At 39.7% G+C, this 23,437-nt stretch overlaps 1 protein-coding gene across 1 annotated transcript in view; it reads left to right on the top strand.

Moving 5' to 3' along the window:
* CEP128 (centrosomal protein 128kDa) overlaps window positions 1-23,437 on the top strand; it is a 597,902-nt gene that overhangs the window by 178,205 nt on the left and 396,260 nt on the right. Inside the window, exons 12-13 of the mRNA XM_006884767.1 lie at window positions 9,845-10,195; window positions 22,034-22,684. Coding sequence (XP_006884829.1) covers window positions 9,845-10,195; window positions 22,034-22,684 — 1,002 coding nt within the window. The remainder of the gene's footprint in view (window positions 1-9,844; window positions 10,196-22,033; window positions 22,685-23,437) is intronic.

A 23,437-nucleotide genomic window follows, 5' to 3' on the forward strand; every position in this document is an offset into this window, starting at 1 on the left:
GCTGTTGGATTTTGTCAAAGGCCTTTTCTGTGTCAATTGATAGGATCATGTAGTTCTTGTTCTTTGCTTTGTTACTGTGATGAATTACATTAATTGTTTTCCTTATGTTGAACTATTATTGCATACCTGTTATGAATCCAAATTGGTCATGGTGAATTATTTCTTTGATATATCGAAACCTTGAACTTTGAGTCTGTGATGATCATCACTGGCAGAGAACACTTCACTCATGTTGTCAGAAGCCAGTATCAGATTTCCTCAGACATTTCTGCCTATGCTTTTTCTCTTTTCTGACTTTGAATTTTCTGGTTTTACTGGTGCTGCTGTTGTTGTTAGGTGCCATTCCATCAAGTACCACTCAGAATGACCCTACCATCAACAAATCTGAACCCTGTCCTGTCCTGTGCCATCCTCACCATCTCTGTTACACTTGAGCCCATTGCTGCATTCACCATATCAGTCCATGCCATGTAGGGCCTTTGTCTCTTATGCTGAACCTCCACTTTTCCAATCATGATGACCCTTTCCGAGGAATTGCCTCCAAGGAACACTCTGACTGTATCTTTTCCAAGACATAGATGCTTAGTATTTTTGGCAGTCTATGGGATATTCAGTACTCCAGCACCATAATTCAAAGGTATCAATTCTCCTCTGTCATCCTAAGTCATTGTGCAGCTCTCAGATGCATAGCAAGCAATTGATAAGACCATGGCCTGAATCAGGTGCACTTTAATCTTCAAACTGACATCACTGGTTTTTAGTATGTTGGAGAGGTCCCTGAGAGCAGCGTCACCCTAAGCAATGCCATCTCCTTATCTCCTGTTGGTACCAAAGGTGTTGACTCTGGATCCAAGTATGATGAAATAATTGATAGTTAAAATCCTTTCTCCATATAACATGGTATCTATTGACCCAGTCATAAGGATCTTTGTTTTCTTGATGTTAAAGGCTATAATCAATGATCTTCTTTAGCAAATGCTTCAGGTTTTCACGATCATTAAGTAAGTTTGTATCAGCTGCATACTGTAGGTTCTTGATGAGTTTTCCTCTAATCCTAATGCCACATTCTTCTTCATCGACTCCACCTTCCCAAATTCTTCTGCAAACAGCTTTACTAGTTATGGAGGAATGATACCACCCTGACTCCCACTCTTCCTTGTTTTAAACCATACAGTGTTCCCTTGTTCTTTTTATACTAACCTCTTCTTGGTATAGGTATAGATTTTGTAAGAGTACAATTAAATATACAGGAATTCCCATAATTATCAATATTAATCATAGTTTATTGTGATCCATATTATCAAATGTCTTTACATAGTCAATAAAACACAGACATTCTCTGGTTTTAGCCAAGAACTATCTGACATCAGCAGTGGTGTGGCTGGTGCCACAGCCCCTTCTAAACCCACCCTGAACTTCCAGGAGTCCCTTATCAGTGTTCTAGTCCGGTTGTTTTTGGATGATCATCAGCAATATTTTGCTTGCCTGTGATATTTTTCTTTAATTTTCACATTCTGTTGGATCACTTTTTTTTGTTAGTGGGAACAAATATGGATCTCTTCCAGTCAGTGAGGCAGCTGTCCTCTGAATTTCCTCGCATAGAAGGGTGCGCACATCCAGGGTTGCATCTGTTAGTTGAAACATGTCTATCAGCCTGAATCCTGAACTATATGCTGAATCTATAAGTCCTTTACAATGCAAAGAGCTGTCTCAGAATCTCACACAAGTATCCATGCATGTTTTTCAGACTTGAAAATGCAAAGAGGAAAAAGTGGAAATGGAAAATTTCAAGTTTTAGATTTAGTTGACAACTGTATTAAGAAGGCTTTTTGTAGTGTACTAGAAGGAATTATTGGTGAAATGCAGGTTTTGAAGTTTTTGGATTGTTTTTGGCAGCACTTATATAATATAAAGTAAATCTTGAGCTGAATTAAATGATGTGAAATTTACCCAATTTGCTTTAGTGATAGAGCTAATCCCATATGATTTAAATATAGAAAGTTCTCCATGGTGTATGACCTCTCTAGAACTACATAATATGTGTAGTTCTGACTTAATAATTATCTTGTTATCTTATGTTTTGCATTTTCAGTCCTGAAACAAAATCTGTCATCTATTTTGCACATTATTAAGGTTGAGAGTCATTGCTTTCAACTGCTGTGAAGAGTCAGCCTCCTCCATGGTTATAGCTTTTTGGTGAGCATAACAGGCAATGTGGAGCCAGTGGACATGACTCTTCTTGACTGTAGCATCCTGAGGCTACATAGTTAAAATTGCCTTGGGGTGGAAAGAGGCATTGAGAGGGGATTTGGAACAAATATGTGTGGGGTTTATGACAACCCAGTGTGAGCCTGTGGACGGAAGTGGATCTGAAGCTTCTGCCTTGATGAGTCTGAGGTGTTTCTAGCCTTTGTAGGAAGCCCCAAGCCTTGGGGACTTGCCAGGCTCAAAGTGCAAAGTAGTTTTCAGGATCATAAGGCAAGGTTTGCAGGGGTGAAAATGAGGACCTAGAGTTCTGCAAAGTAATCTCTGTCTTAGTACAAGGACAAAGGTGAAAGGGGAAGTGGTTAAATCATGGTGAGCCATGTTTTCTTCTGTACATTCAACCCAACTCTATCCAGCTTTGTCTCTGGGAAACCTCTCTGCAGAAGCATAATGGACAAGTAGATGTATCATAGTGATGAGCACATTAGTAGATCTTAGTTGTTGTTATTTCTATAATTATATTTTTAAATATAAAAAAATCAGATAGATTTGAAAACAAACGACAAAAACTTTACACACCCCCCCCCCATATAATGTAAATTTTCCACATAATGACCCGTTTTTTACAACCTGACTATGCTGGTAATTGAAGAGTGGGTGTAGTAATAAAATTGAAAATCATCATAATGGAATAAATAAGAAAATGGCTTTTTATTTAGCAGTTTGTGTAGTATATCAGGGAGATAAAGATATTATATATACATTCCATGAAAGCATTTTTCTGTGGATTAGTGAAATGTTTGTATGTTTATATGCTATACTGGAAGCAGGAGTGGCATCCACTTCCTAAACAACATGCCTCTGGAAACTCTATGAACTTTGATAAATGTTGATAGTTATAGAAAGCCTTAAGGTCTTTTGTTCATAGGGTCACTGTGGGTCATGCTCAACTTGATAGCAGTCAACAATAACAACAACAAAACAACAACGTATCAAGTGTTTATAAGTATGTGTATCCATGTGTGTATAAAGACTCATTAATGAGAATTATATAATTCTTGGTTTGAAGAAGGAAGAATGTTTATTGATGTTCAGTTTTTTGTGTCTTTATTTGGCAAAATGAATTGAAAGAAACTGAACAATGACTGAACAGAATCTACCGAGGGGAAAATATAAGAAGTAATACTGTCGGACCTAAAGCATGATAGAGTCTTATGACAGCCCCGTAATGACAGGGGAGTTGTATCCTCGTAAGTTTCTTAAGCTGTGATCTGCTTTAGTTCTTTTTCCCACAGAGTAGCTAGTGGGTTCTTGGCTTCCTAGCTCCCAAAAACAACAATGTGGAATATATACAAAGACACATCCAAAGCAAACCTGCCTTCCCCCTGGCCATGAGGACCATAGTCATTGACAGTAAGAACTGCACCCTTCTTTGCTAATTCATACTCTCATATTCAATGGCATGTTTTCAACTATTCTCTTAAGTTCATTATTTTGTATAACACGTAAATAGGAAAGTTAATGATTAGTAAGTGGGGAGGGAGGATTTACATTACTTGTACTCTGGGCATCTACACAGTTATACTTTGGTTAATGTCTACAATCATTCACAGCCACTTATGTTTGTCAAGTAAAAACCAGTTCTTAACTGATCCTCCCAGCTGGTCATTGCCCAAATGGACATTCTGTGATAAAGTATTATGTATTAATTATTGTTGATTCTTTTTTCTGTGTGTGTGTGTGTGTGTGTGCGTGTGTAAAATGTTATTATGTTTTTTATGTGTACCGTCAAATCGGATCTGACTGGTACAGGACGAGATTGCCCCTCCTTCTCCAGCAGAGCATCTGGTGGATTCGAACCACGTACCTCTGGGATTGCAGTGCAGTTTCTTGCCACTAGGCCACCAGAGCTCCCTTTGATTCTTGTTTCACTGTGGTAACAGAAGCCTAGATAATTACTGACTCCTATTGCTTTTGTGTTAAAAAAATGCTGCTTACACATTTTTGAGAGAAAGCTTACACATTTTTTGCCCAGCATACATTTAAGATCATCTAACAACCTTATTTTTTGCTTGTCAGCTGTGAAATATTTATCTCTTTCATTTCCATTTTCCCTTGGTGATTATTTTAGAATTTCCAGCTATTTTATTGCCTGATTCCACCTAATTTCTGTCCTCTTTCAACAGAGAGAGCCTTTATTGTGATTTTAGTAGAAGCATCTTTCTGTTGTGAGTTGTACATTATATTTTTTTAATGTGCCATTGAGTTGCCTGTGACTCATAGCAACTTTATGTGCAATAGCTCTGAAGCCTGCCCTATCTTGAACCAGGTCTCACTGTCCCCGACACACCTACCATTACCACAGTTACTGGGTATTGACATAATTGTACATCATTCAGATGAGTTCGCTTTATTAATTTGTTAAATTTCAGGGGGCTCTAGTGGTATAGTGGTAAGAAATTGCACTGCCAATGCAAAAGTATGGGGTTCAAATGCACCAGCTGCTCCACAGGGAAAGATGGGCAGTCTTCTCCTGTGTGATTAGATGTTTTTATGGGCCCTTGGATCACCTTGTGACCCTATGAAAACTTGGAGGATCAGCTATAGGTGGCTTCCAACTTGATGTAAATAACAATAAGATTTTCCGAGAGTTCTCTTGTTACATTCCTTAGGGAATTGCACTGCTCACCCAGTGCCCACAGGTCTCACAGGTCTAAATCCACTAGTGATTCCATGGGGAAAAGATAGGCATTCTCCTCCTAAGTGATTTTTTAAAAATAACTTTTTATTTTATACTGGTTTGCTTACAAGTTCATATACATTGTTTTTTCACACTATCTTCATTCACATTGTGTTCCTACAATCATTCCCATTCATTATATTTGGTAAAATTAATCAACACTGAAATATGCCAATCATTGTCCTGTCTTTACAAATCCCTGCTGGGTCTTTCCCATTTCCTTTACCCATCCCTCCCTGCGTCCATCAAATTGTGAGACCCTATGGTTCTCCCCCACCCGTCCTCACCCGGCCCCCCCCCACCGCCCGTCCTCACCCATCTGCTTCTACGATCTCCCCCTTGGATCCTCCACCCATTTTTTTTTAAGCCTCAAAAACCCAGAGGAGGGTTAGCTGTAAGTAATTCTGATCTGAATTGAATGATAGCATTTTCAAGTGTAGAAAACCATTATCCAATTAGATATTTAAATATTTGCTTTTTAGGAGATCAGCCTGACTCCTGAGTTGGAAATCTCTTATATGTTTATTGACCTACATACTTTCTTCTCTGTGAAGGGTGTTATATAATGGGACAATGCCTCATATTTAAGTCCTTCACCTTCTGCAGCAAGTGTTTCAGCAAGCAAGGTTTTGCCATCTGTATAACGTAGATTGTTGATGACTCTTCCTCCAACCTGATTTCTTGGTAAAATTTGTAGAATAAGGGCAAAAGTGTCAACCACAATCACTAGGATTTTCCCATCTCATTTTAGAAGTTTCCACACAAACAAATGCACCAGTCTCAATTTATTATTTTATTTGCATAGATAAGTGACTCAGCTCTTCCAGGCTGTGTTGAACTTAGCAAACTGAGCAAATACAAACATGTCGCTCTGAAAATGAAGCATGTTTTTAAAGCATTGTTATTACATAAAAAATTGCCTTAATATCAAACCATGACTTTAATCATAGGGGAAATTAAATTTAACTTAATCTGGAAGTGAAAATTCTGTCAGGGCCAGAGCAACTTGGTAAATATTTCCAATGTCTTCTCCTTCAATGTTTTGTTGTGCACCATCAAGTCATAACCAAGCCCTGGCTGACCCTTGATTGGATTTTCAGAGCCAGTTAATCTCATGGGAGGGTACTGCACATCCTTCTCCTGCAGAGCATCTGGTAGATTTGAACCACATGCTCTTGGGATTGCAGCACAGCTCCTTACCATTAGGCCACTAGAGCTCCCTATAATTGCTCACATAGCCTTTTAATTTCATCTTTATTATACCAGGTATTTGGAAACTGATATTTAGAGGGTCTGGTTACATGACCCATGGCAAACACTTAATTTCTGAATATTTTTACTCCCATCCAGAGCCTTACACAATTGACTTATGTCAGTTCCGAAAGCATTCTTTAGTTAGTATAAAATGTTCTGTAAAGCCAGTCCTAGTGGTGTAGTCCATAGCTTGTTGCACTGCTTAACCAAAAAGTCAGGCCTCTCTGGCAGTTTGAATCTACTAGTTGGTCCAAAGGAGAAAGCTGGAGAATTTGCTTCTGTGTGATGTACAGACAGGAAGCCTAACGGAGGGTCACTTTAAGTTAGAACCCACCCACCTGCAGTCTGTGTGGGAGTGAGTGATCAAAGCAATGCATTCATTTGTTAACTTTAAAATTGACATTTATTTGTTCTTCCAGATTTAAAATGTGTGTGAATCTTAAAGACTTAGTATCATTTCCAAATATGTTATTGCTTTTTAAGACTTCAAGATTTTCCCCCTTGGTTAGAAAAATATTACAGATAAATTCAAATTATGTTTATTTAAAAATCTACCTTACTGTGATTGATGCAAGCTATAGATGAGTTAAGTACATCTACTGATTATGTTGTTTGAGCTGGAAATAATGCAATCTATAAGTACTTTACTCAGGACTTTCAAATGGATTTCTAAATACTGCATTATCTATACTGATGTTTCTGTCCTCAGTGCTCATTTTATTTTGTTACTGATTTTTATTTTAATATCTCAAAATATTTAGTGACTCCAGATAGTGAAATAGTAAATCTATTTGCTAGTATTAGAGCTGTGATAATCTGAAAAATCTCAAAACATTGAGTTTTTTTATTACTTAGACCCAACATTAGGGATGAAGTAATGTATGTTGTTTTTGTCAACAGTGGTGACTTGGACTTTAATTACAATCAGCTATGCCATAGATACTTTGCCTATTGTGGTAATAGGTAGTCTGAAAGAAAGAGACTATTTCTATAAAAATTATTCCTGTTCTTTAGAAGTGATATATGATTGAGTATTATGGTTAGCACAGATATCTAGAATTAAGATTGCATAAAGAAGTGTACTCGGGGTGGGGGGGTGGGAGGAAGGGACGTGGGAATTTTATACTAATGAAGGACTTTTTTTCCCCTCTCTTCAGAGGGGGGAGTGAGCTGGTGGGGAGGGGTGGGCAGGGAGAAAATTGCAGCAATGAATGAATGGAAATCCAAAACCTCTGTTAAAAAAAAAATTAAAAAAACAAAAAACAAACAAACAAAAAAATTATTCCTAACTACTGTGTTTAGTGAAAACCAGGCTGGGTGCTGATTGTGGGACAGACCATCAACTACTCATATGCAAGTTCAAGATGAAGTTGAAGAAAATTAAATCAAGTCCACGGGAACCAATACTTGACCTTAAGTCTGTCCCACTCGAATTTCAAAACCATCTCAGGACCAGGTTTGAGGCCTTGAGCACCAATGAGCATAGACCAAATGAGCTCTGGGAGGATATCAAGAAAATCGTCCATGAAGAATGCAAAAGATCATTACAAAGGCTGAGGAAGAAGAAAACACCAAGATGGATGTCAGATGAGACTCTGAGTATTGCATTAGAGTGCTGAGAAGCCAAAGCTGAAGGGAGAAATCAAGAAATCAAAGAGCTGAACAGAAAATTTCAAAAGGCAGCTCGGGATGACAAAGCAAGATACTATAATGAAATGTGCAGAGAGCTAGAGTCAGAAAATCAAAAGGCCAGACTCACTCAGTGTGTCTTAAGCTGAAGGAGCTGAAAAACAAATTCAAGCCACTGGTGGCGATACTTAAGGATAGTATGGGTAGAATGTTGAATGATCCAGGAAGTATAAAAAGAAGATGGAAGAAGTACACAAAGTCACTGTATCAGAAGGAATTAGCTGACACAGAGGAATTTCATGAAATAAGGAGCAAGAGCCTATGTTGATGAAGGAGGAAGTTCAAGTTGCTCTGAAGGAATTAGCAAAAAACAAGGCTCCAGGAGTTGACTGCATACCAATTGATTTATTTCAACAGACAGACACTGCCCTGGATGTGCTCACTGAATTGTACCAGGAAATCTGGAAGACAGCCAGCTGACCAACTGACTGGAAGAGATTGATATTTGTTCCCATTCCAAAGAAAGGTGACCCAACAGAGTGCGGAAATTATTGAACAATATCATTGATATCACATGCAAGCAAGATTCTGCTGAAAATGATCCAAAAACGTTTGGAACAATATGTCAACAGAGAACTGCCAGATGTGCAGGCTGGATTTAGAAGAGGTCGTGGTACTAGGGATATTATAGCTAATGTTAGATGGATCTTGGCAGAAAGCAGAGAATATCAGAAAAATGTCTATCTGTGCTTCTTGACTTTGCAAAAGCTTTGAATGTGTGGATCACAACAAGCTATGGGTGATTCTGAGAAGATTGGGAATCCCAGAACATTTGATTGTGCTAATGTGAAACCTATACTTGGAACAAGAGGCAGTTGTCAGAACAGAGCAGGGAGACAATGGATGGTTCAAAATCAAGAAAGGGGTCCATCAGGGATGTGTGTTGTCTCCATACCTTTTCAATCTATATTCAGAACAGATCATCCGAGATGCTGGGATGTATGAGGAGGAATGTGGCATTAGGATTGGTGGAAGAGTTATCAGCAACCTGCATTATGCAGATGACACGACCCTGCTTACTGAAACTGAGGAGGGCTTGAAGTGCTTGCTGCAGAAGGTCAAGGACTGCAGTCTTCAATATGGATTGAAGCTCAACATCAAGAAAACAAAGATTCTCACCACTGGGCCAATTGGCAGCATCAGTATGGATGGTGAAGAGATTGAGATAGCTAACAGTTTTAGTTTACTTGGTTCCACAGTCAACACTCTTAGTAACAGCAGCCAGGAAATCAGGAGATGAATTGCACTGGGAAAGTCAGCTGTGAGGGACCTCTCAAGAGTACTGAAGTGCAACAATGTCAGGCTGGAGACTAAGGTGTGCCTGATCCAGGTTATAGTCTTTGCAATAACATGCTATGCATCGGAGAGTTGGACAATGAATAAGGATGATAGAAAGATAATTGATGCCTTTGAGCTGTGGTGCTGGAGAAGAGTACTGAATATACCATGGACTGCTAGGAGAACAATCAGGTTTGCCCTGGAGAGGGTGAAGCCAGAATGCTCCTTGGAGTCAAGGATTCTGAAGCTTCGTCTGACATATTTTGGGCATGTTGCAAAGAGGGGCTGGTCCTTGGAGAGGGACATCATGTTTGGGAGAGTGGAGACACGGCACGGGAGAATACCCTCGATGAGACGGATCGATCCTGTGAGTGGAGTGGTGGGAATGAATGTGTTTGAGATGGCGAGGTTGGTACAGGATAGAACGGCGTTTAGGGCTCTTGTACATAAGGTCGCTATGAGTCGCAAGCAGCTCGATGGCACAAAACAACAATGACAACAAGAGCAACAACAACAGTGTTTATGAAATATTCAGGAAAAGGCTATGTTTCCTGTATTCACCTTTAATGAAATTCAATACGAATGATGCCTGCTTCTGTGACTTTAAAGACGATAGCATGTTACAGGTTCAGTTTTGACAAGATTGTGCTCCTAATATTTGGTATGCTTTCTTTTCAGAACTTAACATGTGAATTGGAGCACAGGGAGAAACAGCAGCTGCAGATGTTGGATCGACTTAAGGAGATCCAGAATCACTATGAGACCACTGAGGCCGAGCGCAAGCGAGCTGGAGTCCAGATCTCAGAGCTGACGCTCCACGCAGAGGATGCCACCAGGCAGGCGGAGCGGTACCTCAGTGAGTTCCAGCAGTCGGAGGCCCGGCGGGAGGAGGCGGAGAAGAGGAGGGAAGAGCTGAAACTGAAAGCCCAGGAGACCATCAGGCAGTGGAAGCTTAAGCACAAGAAATTGGAGCGAGAGTGGGAGAAACAGTCAGAAACTCTTGGTGAATTGACAGACAAGAATAACCAGGTAAAAACAGAATTCCTAAGGAATGCTTTCTGCTGTGACCAACCGTTTATTCACCCTGGAGGGCCATTCTTGGCATGTAATTTTTAATAATGTCCTTGATAAAAAGTATTTTGCTTTGCTATTTCAAGATTAAAAGTTATTTACTATTTATTTCTCACTTTTCAAATAACGTGTACCATGGACCACCAGAAAACCAAATAGATCTCTTTTGAAGGAAGTATAACCAGGGTTAGAGGAAGGGTGGTGGAACTCTTGTTTTATGTCTTTGATCATGTTGTCAGGAGGGGTCAGACCTTGGAAAAATATGTCATTCTGAGAAAAATAGAGTGTTAGTGAAAGAGCAGAGAACCCTTAACAAGAAAAATTGAGTCAGTGACAGGACAGGGCGAGTTTTCAGTCTGTTGTTCATGTGGTCACTGTGAGTTGTAGTCAACTAGATGGCACCGAACAACAACATCAGTGGCTTTTGCCTTTGACTTGTGATGCTGAAGGAGAGTATTAAATATCCCATGAATTGCAACAAGAACGAATAGGTATGTCTTGGAGAAGGTGCTCCCAGATTGCTCCTTAGAGGCAAGGATGGTGAGGCTTCATCTCACATACTTTGGGCATGATGTTAGGAGGGGCCATTCTTTTGAAAGGGACATCAGGCTTGGAAAGGTGGAAGGTCAGTGAAAGAAAAGACCCTTAGTCAGATGGAGTGACACAGTGACCACGGCCATGGACTCAAGTGTCAGAGATGGTGATGATGGCACAGGATAGGACGGGGTTAGATCTGTTCATAGGGTCAGTATGAGTCATAATCAACCCAGTGGCACAGACACCACCACCACTTTGCGTTATGTCCTCTAACTTGAAATTCTTTTTCACTACTTAAGTAGGAAACGAGAAAACAGATCTTCCAAAGTACCTCTTGTTATTATTTGGTAAATGGTGGAGGGTTCATTACAGCTCACTTGAACCCTAGTCCTGAAATAGAATTACTTGAAAGGGTTTGCAAAGCTGTGAACTTTGGAAGCAGAGTGCCAGACTGTATCCCTTGTGCATATGAGTGGGTTTGAACTGGCAGCCTTTACACTAGTAGTTAAGAGCTTAACTTTTGACTTCCCTAATTTACATATTTTAAAATACCATTTATTTGCACAATTTATCTTAAGTATTTGGCTAGAAAGAAGCATTTAAAATGCAGTAGCTACTAATGGTCCATTTTCCAGCAGCCGTGACAGTAGCTTTAGTTAAATGAGCAATATTGACAACCCCAGTGACTGAGCAGAGTTGTTGAATCACAGTGCTCTTTGTGAAGCCGATTCTGTGTTCTCTTCTAACACGTAAAAGCATTTCACTTACCCGTGTATGCATCCCCACATTATCTTTTCTCTTGTATAATCAGTTTTTCTAAATGGATTTTATGCTCTTATGCTTATTCTCAACTCTATCATTGGCTTGAATTAAGCCCAGATGTTTATAAGATAATAAGCTGGAAAAGCACAATGAATTTTATCCCTGCTTTGTCTTGGTCTATCATTGAAACGTTGTCATTTGTCACTTGTGCCGAACTCTGAACATTCCAGAAAAACAATCATTTGGAGGAGTCTACTTTCTAAAGAAAACATAATGCCTGGCAATTGTATTCATAAAATCATTTGTCAGCACTTAGAGAGATAGAGGCTTCTTGCAGATGAACTTCCATGCAAAGATATTTTTCTTCTACGTAAATTTTTTGGACATAGAGAAGACAAAGGAACTGATCTCCTTGGGTTCACTGTGCAGTAGATTTGAATTTAACCCAGCTGAGTCCAGCTGGGTACTTTCTGCCCTGAGGTCAAGCTTTCAATCCTACAGCCTCTTTCAGGCTTGGATCTGAGGTGATTTCTTCCCAGGTAATTGCTCTGCCTTAAATATCCTGTTGTCAGCCTGGCCCTGGTTTGATAAACCTTGACTGGAAGGAAGCTTGGAAGGAAAGGAGTTGAAAATGTTGATTGATTGAGAGCTGGCTGGGGATTCTACCTCACTAGAGGAAATTTAGAAGGGTCCATGTCATCAGACAGTCTCCCCATCTGTGTTGCTGAGAAGTTTCTAGATTTGAGCTTTTCAGAAGATTAAACAATCATTTCCCAGAATACTCGTCATATAATTATTTTTATCATTTAGCATTGCTAATGATGAGCAGAGTAGTTTTAAAGTGATTGCCTCAGTTAGGGTAGTGTCACAATTATCACAGCAGGCATTGTAATTTCCCCTTTAAAAGCCTTAAAAATGAATGCAGCTTGTCACTGAGCAATGGTTAATCAAGGAAGAAAAAAGGTGGGAAGCATTTCACTGCAAATCCAGCGCCCTCGAAATTTGTGCTAACTGAACACACTGTAAATAATGTTGAGAAATTTTTTTCTGGTCTTACTCAATAGACTGTGCCTTAAACAAACAAACAAAAATCATGACAAAAATTTTCAAACCCATTTATCTCGTGTTTATTTCAGTAATAGCAATAAACTAGGTTAGAATGGAATGGCCCCATGAGGTTTCTAGAGCTGTAAAATTGTTAACAGAAGCAGCATTTGGAACATCCAGGGGCCTTGAACCACCAACATTTTCATTATCAGCCCAATACTTAACTACTGTGTTACCAAGTCTCATTGAGACTTTAAAAGTCTTAAAATTCTCAAAGGGATATTTAAGTCTTAAAATATTCACAATGCCATTTTAAGGCAAAAAAGACTGTTTCTTTTTGGTTTTAGGACTAGTTATTTTCAAATAGTAACTCCAGGGTGTATTTGGAAGTACATGTTAAAAGAAAAGTAATAGTAATTTACAACTATAACACAATGTGTTTTGTAGAATAAATGAGTTGTGTAATAGGTAACCATGTTAAGTGATTTTATATTCTCAAATTATGCAATCTTTGTATTTGTAAAATGATTTAGTTCCTACTTCTGTTTTTCTTTTTCAGCATAGATTGTTTTCTGCTTTAAGATTTGCCGCTTAAAAAAATACAGTAGTAGGCAAAAAAATCTGTTATTGTCTTTAAAGTTCTTCTGAATCATCCTTTTCCCGATCTGATTTATCATATTGCCTGCCTTTTACATTTTGGTGTCTTGGTAAGATTATTAGATGTATATATATTACAGAACTAAGGATATGTTTAAATGCCTAAATTATTGCAAGCAAAAAAAAAAAGACCAACTCCCAAAGATTAGAGTGTATATTTTCCTTCAAAGGCAATGGTATGACTGTTTCCATCAGGAAATTATGAAGAGGGGAGGCCTGGTGGCAGAGTCTACAGAGCTGTGCTGCTAATCCAGAGGAGGGTTCGTGGCATCCACTGGGCACTTTGAGGGAGAGAGACAAGCACTCTCCTCCTCTGTGATTCATTGTCTCTGAAAACGCACTGGAGCATGAACTACAATTCAGTTCTGATCCGACAGCCATGAGTCAGTGTGAGTGAATGACTTAGGTGCCATCGAGTCAACTACAACTCATAGTGAAAACTGGATCTGAACGCTGACCTGTCCTTCACCATCATCCTGTCTCCGTCTTGCTCGAGCCCAGTGTGCGAGTCATCTGCCAGCTGAACTGATTGAGGATCTTCCTCTCTTTCTCTGAGTCTCTATATTTCCTAGTGTTGTATCTCTCTCTCAGGACTGGTTCTCTCTAAAAGATGCCCAAACTACGATGAAGGTTCACCATCCTTACAGGACTCTGGCTGCACTTCCTTTAAAACAGATTTGTTTGTTCTTTTGGCAGTTCATGAAATTTTCAATACTCTTCACCAACACCACAGTTAAGGGATCAGTTCTTCCTCTGTCATCTTTATCCATTGTCCAGCTTTCAGGTACATAGAAATAACTGGAAACCATGGTTTGAATCATGTGTACCTTAGTCTTTGAACTGACTTTCTCACTTTTTTGAACTTTGAAGAGGTGATTCAGAGCAGATTTCCCCAAAGCAACAAGTCTTGATATTTTGACTGCTGTTCCCATGGGTGTTGACAGTGGATCTAAGTAAATAGAATTTTTATATTTTTTTAATTATACTAGTTTACTTATAAAATCTGAATACATTGTTTTTCACACCAGACATTTTTGACAACTCCAGCCTTTTTTTCATCTATCATAATGTTGTCTGTTGGTCCAATTTTGAAATTTTTTTCCTTGATGTGGGCTAAAGTCTTTGATATATATACATTTTGTTGTTATTGTGTACCACCAAGTCAGAACCAACCCATAGTTGACCCGCTACTGGGTTTTCGGAGGCAATTAATTGCCTGGGAGGAGATCTCCAATATTTCTCTCGCAGAGCATTTGGTGGATTCAGACCACATGCCTTCGGCATTGCAGCGCAGTGTCTAACCCAGCATTGTTGTTGTTAGGTCTGTCGAGTCGAGTACCTCTCATAGTGATGCTGTGAACAAAAGATCTGAACACTGTTCTCTCCTGCACTATCCTCACACTTCCTGATACACATGAGTACATTATAGCAGTCCCCGTGCCCATCCACCTGGTCATGGGTCATCTTCTTCGCCGACCCTCCACCTTTTCCAGCATCATGTCCCTCTCCAAGGAGTAGCCCCTCCTAGAAACATGTCCAAAGTATGTGAGGTAAAGTCTCATCATTCTTGCCTCTAAAGAGTTAGAGATGTGACTGCCTATGATTGTTGTTATGTGCTGTCAATTTGATCCTGACTCCTATAGACTCTGCATAAAACAGAATGAAACAATGTCCAGTCCTGCACTGTCTTCAGCCTTGTATTTCAACTCACTGTTGCAGTCCTGTATCATTTCATCTAATTGGGGCTTCCCTGCCCCTGCCCCTGGTTATTCTTTAGCAAAGATGTCCTTTTCCGAGGCCTGATTGCTACTGATAACAAATTCGGAGTATATGAGCTGCAGTCCTTTTATTCTTTGTTCTTAGTAGCATTCTGACTGTATTACTTCCAAGAAAGATGCATTCATTTTACTCCCTTTCCGTGGTCTAGTCAGTGTTCTTCACCAGTACCACACTGCTGTTGTGATGTACACTTGAGCCAGAACTGACTCATCTCTGAACTTCCAGCTTGTTTTCTGAAGCAGCAAAGTGCACAGGAGGAGGTTCCCATCGTTCTCTGTTGGGGCAGCTGGTGGATTTGGACCGTGTGCCTTTGGGATGGTAGCACAGTTCCTCACCACAGGGCCACCAGAGCTGCATAGCACCTCAGTGTGAATATGTCATAGCAATTGCAGTACATATTGGGACAGCTATAACAGTTCACTCTGATGGACTAGTCCCTCTGGAGCTGTGTTTCTAACCAGGAGGTTGTAACTCTCTGGTTATTTAAATTGACCTGGCAGGAGAAAGGTGGACAGTTTCCTTTCGTGCAGCGTACAGCCTTCTGAAGACCCACTGGCAGGGCAGCTGTGAGTTCCTGAAAAGCAGCAAGGATCAGTGCTAACTTGTTCTCTCTGATTGTGTGTGCACTCCTCTCAGTTTAGGAAAGGTTGAGATACTGATACATTTGTTGTTGTTGTTGTTACTGTGTACCATCTAGTCAGAACCACCCATAGCCGATGCTTTGGCAGGTTTTCCAAGGCAGTTGATTATGTGGGAGGAGATTGCTCACCCTTCTCCTGTGAAGTTAGTTGCTGATGAGTTCTAACAATGTGCCTTCAGGATTGCAGCAAAGCTTCTTACCAGCAATGTTTCTACATTTCCCCTTTGTTGTTTTTCTTGTTGTTATGTGTTGTTGACTTGACTGCGACTCATAGTAACCCTATGCACAATAGCTCTGAACCCTGCCCTAACCTGAGCCAATCTCACTGACTCCGACATACCTACCCCATTACCCCAGTTACTGTGTCAGTCCATCTCATCTGGAGTCTTCCTCTCCTGTGCTGTCCCTCCACCCTTCCAAGCATGATGTCCTATTCCAAGGACTGGTCCCTCCTGCTAACATGTCCAAAGTATGTGAGAGAGAACCTCAAAATCCTTGCCTGCAAGGAGCAACTTGGTTTCATTCAGCCTCTCCAGACAGACCTGTTTGTTCTAGTAGCAGTCCATGTTTATGTTTAATACTGTTCTTCAGCATCACAACTCAAAGGCATCAATTCTTGTTTTGTCATCTTTCTTGTTTTGTCATCTTTAGTCTTTGTCCAGCTCTCTGATGTATAGCAAAGAATTATGAAGACCATGGCCTGGATCAGGCACACCTTAGTCTCTAGACTGATGTTGCTGCTCTTCAGCCCTCTGGAGATCTCTCTGACAGTAGATTTCCTGTTGTAATTTGTCTTTTGATTTTCTGGCTGCTGATGCCAAGAGTGTTGATTGTGGAACTGAGCATGCTGAAATCATTAATAATCTCAGTCTCTTCTCCATCTATCATGGCACTGCCAGTTGGCCCAGTGGTAACAGTCTTTGTTTTCTTGGTGTCAGCAATCCATGTTGAAAACTATTTTGTACGTTTCCCCTTGCATCAAGAAAAATAACATTTAAAAACTTGTCTCAATTACCTTCTTTCTTAGTTAGAAAGCTGTACTTTCTTTAAACTCAGATTTTTGAGGAATAAGAACAGTGATTTAAATTCTTTTATCCTCTGGCTTTATACAATCACCTCAGCCCTTTCTCTAATCTCCTATCACAGCCCTTCTTTGGGTACTGTGTTTCCTTGATTATAACCTTATTCTTGTTCCTGACTGCTACTCATTTTTCATTATGCCTCATTGTCTCTCCAGGGTTCTGGCACCTGGGTTCCCCTTGACATGCTTCATTCCATGTAATTCTTGATGTCATCCTTGTTTACTTCGTTATTCTAGTCAGGAAACTTTTGAACTCCATATCCTTCTCTTTTAGTAATTGGCAGTGGCTTTCAGATCACTCTATTTCAACAACTAATTTCTGTGGTTCACATTTGTCGACATCTGAAATTGTTCTACACTCCTGTCTTTAATTCCAAAATGTCAGTCTCTGATTTTTAATAATTCTTTTATTTCTTTTCCTTTTTTCACAACCATTACCACCTGGTTTTTATTTTTTTTGCATTCCTCTGGTTGATCAGCCATTTCCTCGGTGTAGTTTTTCATCCAGTCCAGACTGGACTTCATAAAATGCTTTGTTTCTGATGACATGCTCGTCAACATCGTCAATTTTTCTTTCTACTTCATGCATTTTACTTATCTTGAATCCAGGATCCAGAATCTAGATCCCTTCTTCTTTTCATTTCTGCGACAGAAGGATACCTTCAAGTCTTGTATAGATTTCAACTAGTCATTGTGGTGGTCACAACTGTCCACCTCTCCATCCCTTTTCTTCATTAATTACTATAGACCAGTCATTCCTAGGTATGTACTTGGGTCCCTGTTAGTGAGGAATGCAATCTGAAGTCCATTGGATAGCTTTTGGTAAATATTTAGTTCACAGAATCAATGGAGGGTCAGTCAGAGTTGGATCTGATTTGACAACATTTCGGTCTGAGTTTTAAATAAATAATAGGTAGAGAGAAAAGAAATCTTTATTTGGTCTACAGGTGGTTGTTTTGGATTTTATGCTGCATTGGTTGATGTCATCTAGTTGCCATCTTTTTAAAATTTTTTATTAATACTTTAAAGAAAGTTTACAGAAAACTTGCATTTGCATTTATTCATTATTGTACATTTTCCTCACTCCACCCCAACCCCCCAGTTTGCTTGATGTGGTCTAGCTGTCGTCTTAAGCCACACAGTGAGAAGACACGTTGAGGAAGTAACCGAGAAGTAGAGCTGTATAGCCTTGTCATGTTTTTTTCTGGAGCACTTTGCCTAGACTGATAATAAATGCCCTTGTGAGTTAAACTCATGGCCATTCAGATTGTCTCTTACTGTCAATGATATTCAAATTAATAAGTAATTTACATTTTAGGAGTTAGCTGTTGTTGTGCCCTGTCCAATTGAAGCTGATTCATAGAGACCCTATAAACAATAGCCCTGAATCCTGTCCTATTCTGAGTCAGTCTCACCATCTCTGGCACACCTGTCCTCGTTACCACAGCCACTGTGTCAATCTATCTCATCCAAGTTCTTTCTCTTCTGCACTGATCCTCTACTCTTCAAGAATGTTGTCATTCTCTAAGGACTAGTCCCTCCTTGCCCTATGAGCAGAATATGTGAGGTGAAGTTTCAAGTACTTCTAAATAAAAACCGTAGTCTAGTATTAGTCAAGGAGTAATGGTAGTGGGTAATAGGACTGAGAGGATAATACTTTTCAAATGAGATAGCTATTAAACTTTGTTGTGTACTTGGAAGGACTTGGTTAAATTCTCAGAAGTTGTGTCTTTTGGAAATAGTTGGTTGCATTCTCAAAAATTGTGTCCTTTGTAAGTAGTTGGTTAAATCCTATTAAGTTTCATCTTTTTTCTGGTAGAAAAACTTTAGTATTTTGTAGTATGTTTGTCCAATTATTGCAGCCTTCAGAAAGATCCTACAAGAGAAAGATAAAATTTAGATAAAAGCTGGTTTATTTAAAAGCAGAGAAGAATTATGTTGTGTGAGAGAGCCGTAGGCCTTCAATATTCAATTTTGATTGAGTATTCATGGATTAATTTGGATTCCTTTAGATTGGAAAAACCAAGTTATTTATCACACATTGTAGCCCAGGTGGAAGAGGGAGTGGGGACATTTAAAAGACACAAAAATGAGGTCAAATGGAGCAGAGTTTTCCCTTTTAAGTAGATCTAGCTAAGCACTTCTGGTCAGATAAAAGAGAACCCAAATACATTGTTTTGAATTTCCTCTAGGTAGAAGCTATTTAAACTGACCTGTAAAACTCAAATACTTTACCATTAAGTAAGATGCAAAGCAACCCTGTAGGACAGAGCAGAACTGCCCAGAGATATTTCCAAGATGGCAGTCTTTATGGAAGTAGATATTCGGTGCTTGTGGTTTCACATGTGACAACTTTTTGATTAGCAACTGAGCACATAACTGCAGTGTGAGGGCCACAGGGATTGATGGCCAGGTCACTGAGGTGGTGGTTGGACACTGTCATCAGACTCAAGAGATAAAGTCTAGATAAAATCTTGTATTGTACCTACTAGCCATTCAACTAATCAGAAGCAAATAGAGCTTAATTTTGGAAACTATAATGCCAGAGAAATCCCAAACTTGTGCAACGTACTTTTTGGTCATCCTTAAAGATCATTGTCCTAATGGATGCCACGTCTGGGAGACTGGGAGGGAGCCAAAGTCTGGAGAGTTACAGAATACAAAACCTAAGCTCCAAAGGATATTGAGGGACAACCTATCTTCTGACATTATATTATGTGAGGAAAATAGATAACCTGCTGTTTAAGCCAATTTTAGAAAGACATTATAATCTTTATGTAGCTATAAGCATTTCCTTGTTAGAGTTTTGTCATGAAAATATGATTTGTTTTTCCCCCAAGTTTGCTTGGTAGGTGGTGGGTTGTTTTTTGTTTTTTTTCCCCTGGGTGTGTCATGATATCTGTTCCAAATAATCACTGTATTTAAGTTACCTTCCCACACTCTGAGTCCCTTATGACATTATCTTTACAAATCCATAAATCTTGACTTCTGTCTGGTTTTCCCCGCTCTATTTTGGCAAGTAGAATGCTTTACTTTGCCAAAGATGTCTTGCCCTAATTCTTGTAACCTGTGCACATGATGAGATACCTCTCCTCATGATGCTATTGTTATTGTTATATAGCATGGTTGGCTTGTAATAGGCTTTTCAGGTTGTTGTTGGTAGGTGCCATTGAGTCACCTGTGACTTAAAGTGACCTTATGCACAATAGCTTTAACTCTGCTCTATCATGACCCAATCTCACTGTCTCCGACATGTCTACTTCCATTACCCCAGTTCCTGTGTCAGTCCATCTCATCTGGAGTTTCCCTTTCCTGCACTATGCCTCCACCTTTTCAAGGATAATGGCTGCCTCCAAAAACTGGTCCCTCCTGCCAACATTCCCAAAGTACGTGAACCAGAGCCCCAAAAATCCTTGCCTCCAAAGAGCAACTTAGTTTCATCCTTTCCAGCATAGACCTGTATATTCTCTTGGCAGTCTGTGGTGTATGTTCAATACTCTTCTCCAGCACTACAACTCAAAAGCGTCTATTCTTCTGCCTTCCTTATTCTGTGTCCAGCTCTCTGATGCCTAAGAAATAATTGTGAAGACCATGATCTGAGTCAGGCACACCTTATTTCCTAGACTGACATCATTGCTCTTCACTTCTAGAGAGGCCCCTGGCAGCAGATTTTCCTAATGCAAATTTGTCTTTTGATTTCCTGTCTGCTGTGCCAATGGTGCTGATTGTGGAACCGAGCAAGCTGAAATTGTTAACAATCTGGGTCTCTTCTCCATCTGTCAGGGTGCTGATCAAATCATATGAGTTCTTGAAAATAAGAGACTCTTATTTTGGCTGGTAGGAAAAGGGAGGATCACTGGACTCGCTGTTGGCTATAAGCACGGAAGAGTTCGTGAGCCAACAGTGGGAGCAACTCCTGGCAAGTAAATGGGGCTGACAGGCCTGCATGTGCATGGAACCTAACTGCCAAGCCTGAAAGACCTTGGAAGTTAAATGTTTGCAGGAGACTCAGATAAGAGTTCATGCCAACCAACACCTTGTTTGAAGCCTATGAGACCTAAGCAGAGTACTTCGTTTGCTCTTTTGACCTATACAAACAGCAAGATAATAAATGGGTGCTGTTTAAAGCTACTAAGTTTGTAGTAATATACAATAAAAAAAGGATATATATACCCTGAAGCTTATATGTATTTCTAGCTCATTTTCCTGACTTAATTTCCTCAATAGGTTTTCTTCTTTCTAAAGATAATTTCTCTGAATGCTCTAGTGGTAAAAAGCTCGACTGCAATTCCAAAGGCACATAGTTTGAATTTACCACCTGCTCCGTGGGAGAAGGGTGGGCAGTCGCCTTACATGTAGTTAGCTGCCTCTGAAACCTCACTGCAGGGTCACCTTTTGGTCGGCTCCAGCTAGACAGAACACAGCACAAACAGCATGCCCCAGTTTTTCTACTCTGAGGACTTGATTCAGTAATTATCTTCCTTTATAATTTCAATCACTGCCTTGCATTAATACCTCCCAGACCCCTGACTCTATCTTCAACTTCAATCTCATTCCAACTTTTCCCTTTTGTCATTTATTTTTATCAGAACCTTATAAAGTAGATACGATTATAGTTTCTATTTTACAAATGAAGAAACCAAAATACAGTAATGATGATTTCCTTAAGGCCATAGATGTGGTAGATGGATGGATTGAGAATTAAATTTCAATTCTTGACACCTTCGAAGCAAACAGCTAAACCAAGAGGGAAAGACCCTCAACAAAGTGGATTGTTGCAGTGTTTGGGGCAGTGTGCTCATTTCTATTGGAGATGGTAAGGCTGCATTGGCAGTGAAATTCTTAAGGAATTCTGTTTATTTTTTTATTAAATAATATTATTAAAATGATAATTATTTTAACTTTTGGGAAGTTATCTTTAAAATAGGACTCTCTCTGGTTTGGGGTTTTTTTCTTCCCTCATTCTTTTGCTCAATTTTACCTTTATTTAAGATCATGGTTCAATATGAAATATATTTATTTAATATCATGGGTTTTTAGAAAATAAAGTATGTGATTAAAAATATCAAAACTACATATTTAATTCTGTTACTATGGATCTTTATAATTTCATGATAAATATATCTTTTCCTTCATGTTCAAATCGAAGAAAAATTCTTTATTGAAAATAGGCATAAATTATGAAGAGTACTATTGGTTAGTAATACTTCCTCTCCTGTTTTAATTTCTCTTCTTACCTAGCTGTGTCAATCTTTATTTTACAGTATTTTTCTCCTTGTTCTTCCTTTGATAGATTCAAAAAGAAAAAGATGACTTGAAAAGCCAGCTTTATTCTGCACTGCAACAAATAGATAGTCTTCGGAAGGAATTGAATGATGTGTTAACCAAGCGAGCTCGTCAGGAGGAAGAGCTTCACTGTAAGGACAATAAACTGAGTGAAATGAAGACTCACCAGGCTGGTCTTGAACAAGAAATCAAGGATTCCCTGGACACCATACACCGGCTCGAAAGTGACTTGAAAAAGCAGAGTAAGATACAAAGCCAGATGAAAGCCGAGAAGACTCACCTGGAGGAAGAAAATGCAGAGCTGAGGAAGAGCAAGGCCGAAGGGGCAGCCCGCCTCGTGGAGATGCAGGAGTCAGTCAAGGACTTGAGTGCCATCCGAGCCGATCTCGCCAATAAATTGGCCGAGGAAGAGAAAGCCAAGAGAGAGCTGCTTAGGGAACTTTCTGAGCTCAAGACGCGGGAGAAGTCCAGGGAGGATGAGACCGTTACCATCATCAAGCAGTTAAAGCTAGAGCGAGATGTTCACCGCAGGGAGCTGGAAGATCTCACATCATCACTGCAGAGCGTGAAAACGAAACACGAGCAAAACATCCAGGAGCTGATGAAGCACTTTAAGAAGGAAAAGAGTGAGGCTGAGAGTCATATTAGGACACTGAAGGTACCCGCGCTGAATTATCCTGCTGATAACTGACGGAATTTTCCTGGTGGCTCGTGAAGTTAATAAAGCATAAACTTTTAGAGATCGTTCTGTATTCCCAAGCACTGAAGGGAAGATAAAACTAACAATAAAGAGGCTTATTCATGCTTGTTCGGCCAGGTTGAAATGAGTTCTAGCAGCCACCTGGGAGCACCTATGTCAGAGCACTGAAGCCATTTAAAAAGAATGCTTAGCTATTTTGGGAGTTCAGGAAAGGCAGAGGTGGCAGTAAGTTGTGGGCCTGAAACCTGCCCTCATTCCACATTTATGACCTCCTAAAATAGAAAAGGCAAAGACTTACCAAGGCCATAGAAGCTCTAAGCACAGTCCTTATTAGTATGGTAACTAAAACAGTATGGTCACTAGCACTGTGGGCTGTGCAAACCCAGGGCTTTTGAGGTTTAACTCTCCTTTTCCAAATCAAATTTGCATGAGTAAATGCTTAATTGAGAGCTTACATTTAGGGAAGGACTGCTCAGGTCTGATAAGTGAGAGAATTCTGACCACACCAGGGAATAATTTCATCAGATGAATCTCAGAGGCATGTTAAGTATAGTCTTTCCTCTTTATTTTTTTTCTCTGTAGCTCTTTTCATCATGTGATTTAGGTTCCGTATTAATTCTCTTTATAGCTCCATTTCTTACATTTAAACCTGTGCGAGGACTGGGCTTAAAATGTGTTTTATGTATGGCTGCATCCGTAGTGCCTAAAACA

This window comes from Elephantulus edwardii, unplaced genomic scaffold (genome assembly GCF_000299155.1).
Source record: "Elephantulus edwardii isolate Elephantulus edwardi_28Jun2011 unplaced genomic scaffold, EleEdw1.0 scaffold00037, whole genome shotgun sequence".
NCBI classification, from domain to species: domain Eukaryota; kingdom Metazoa; phylum Chordata; class Mammalia; order Macroscelidea; family Macroscelididae; genus Elephantulus; species Elephantulus edwardii.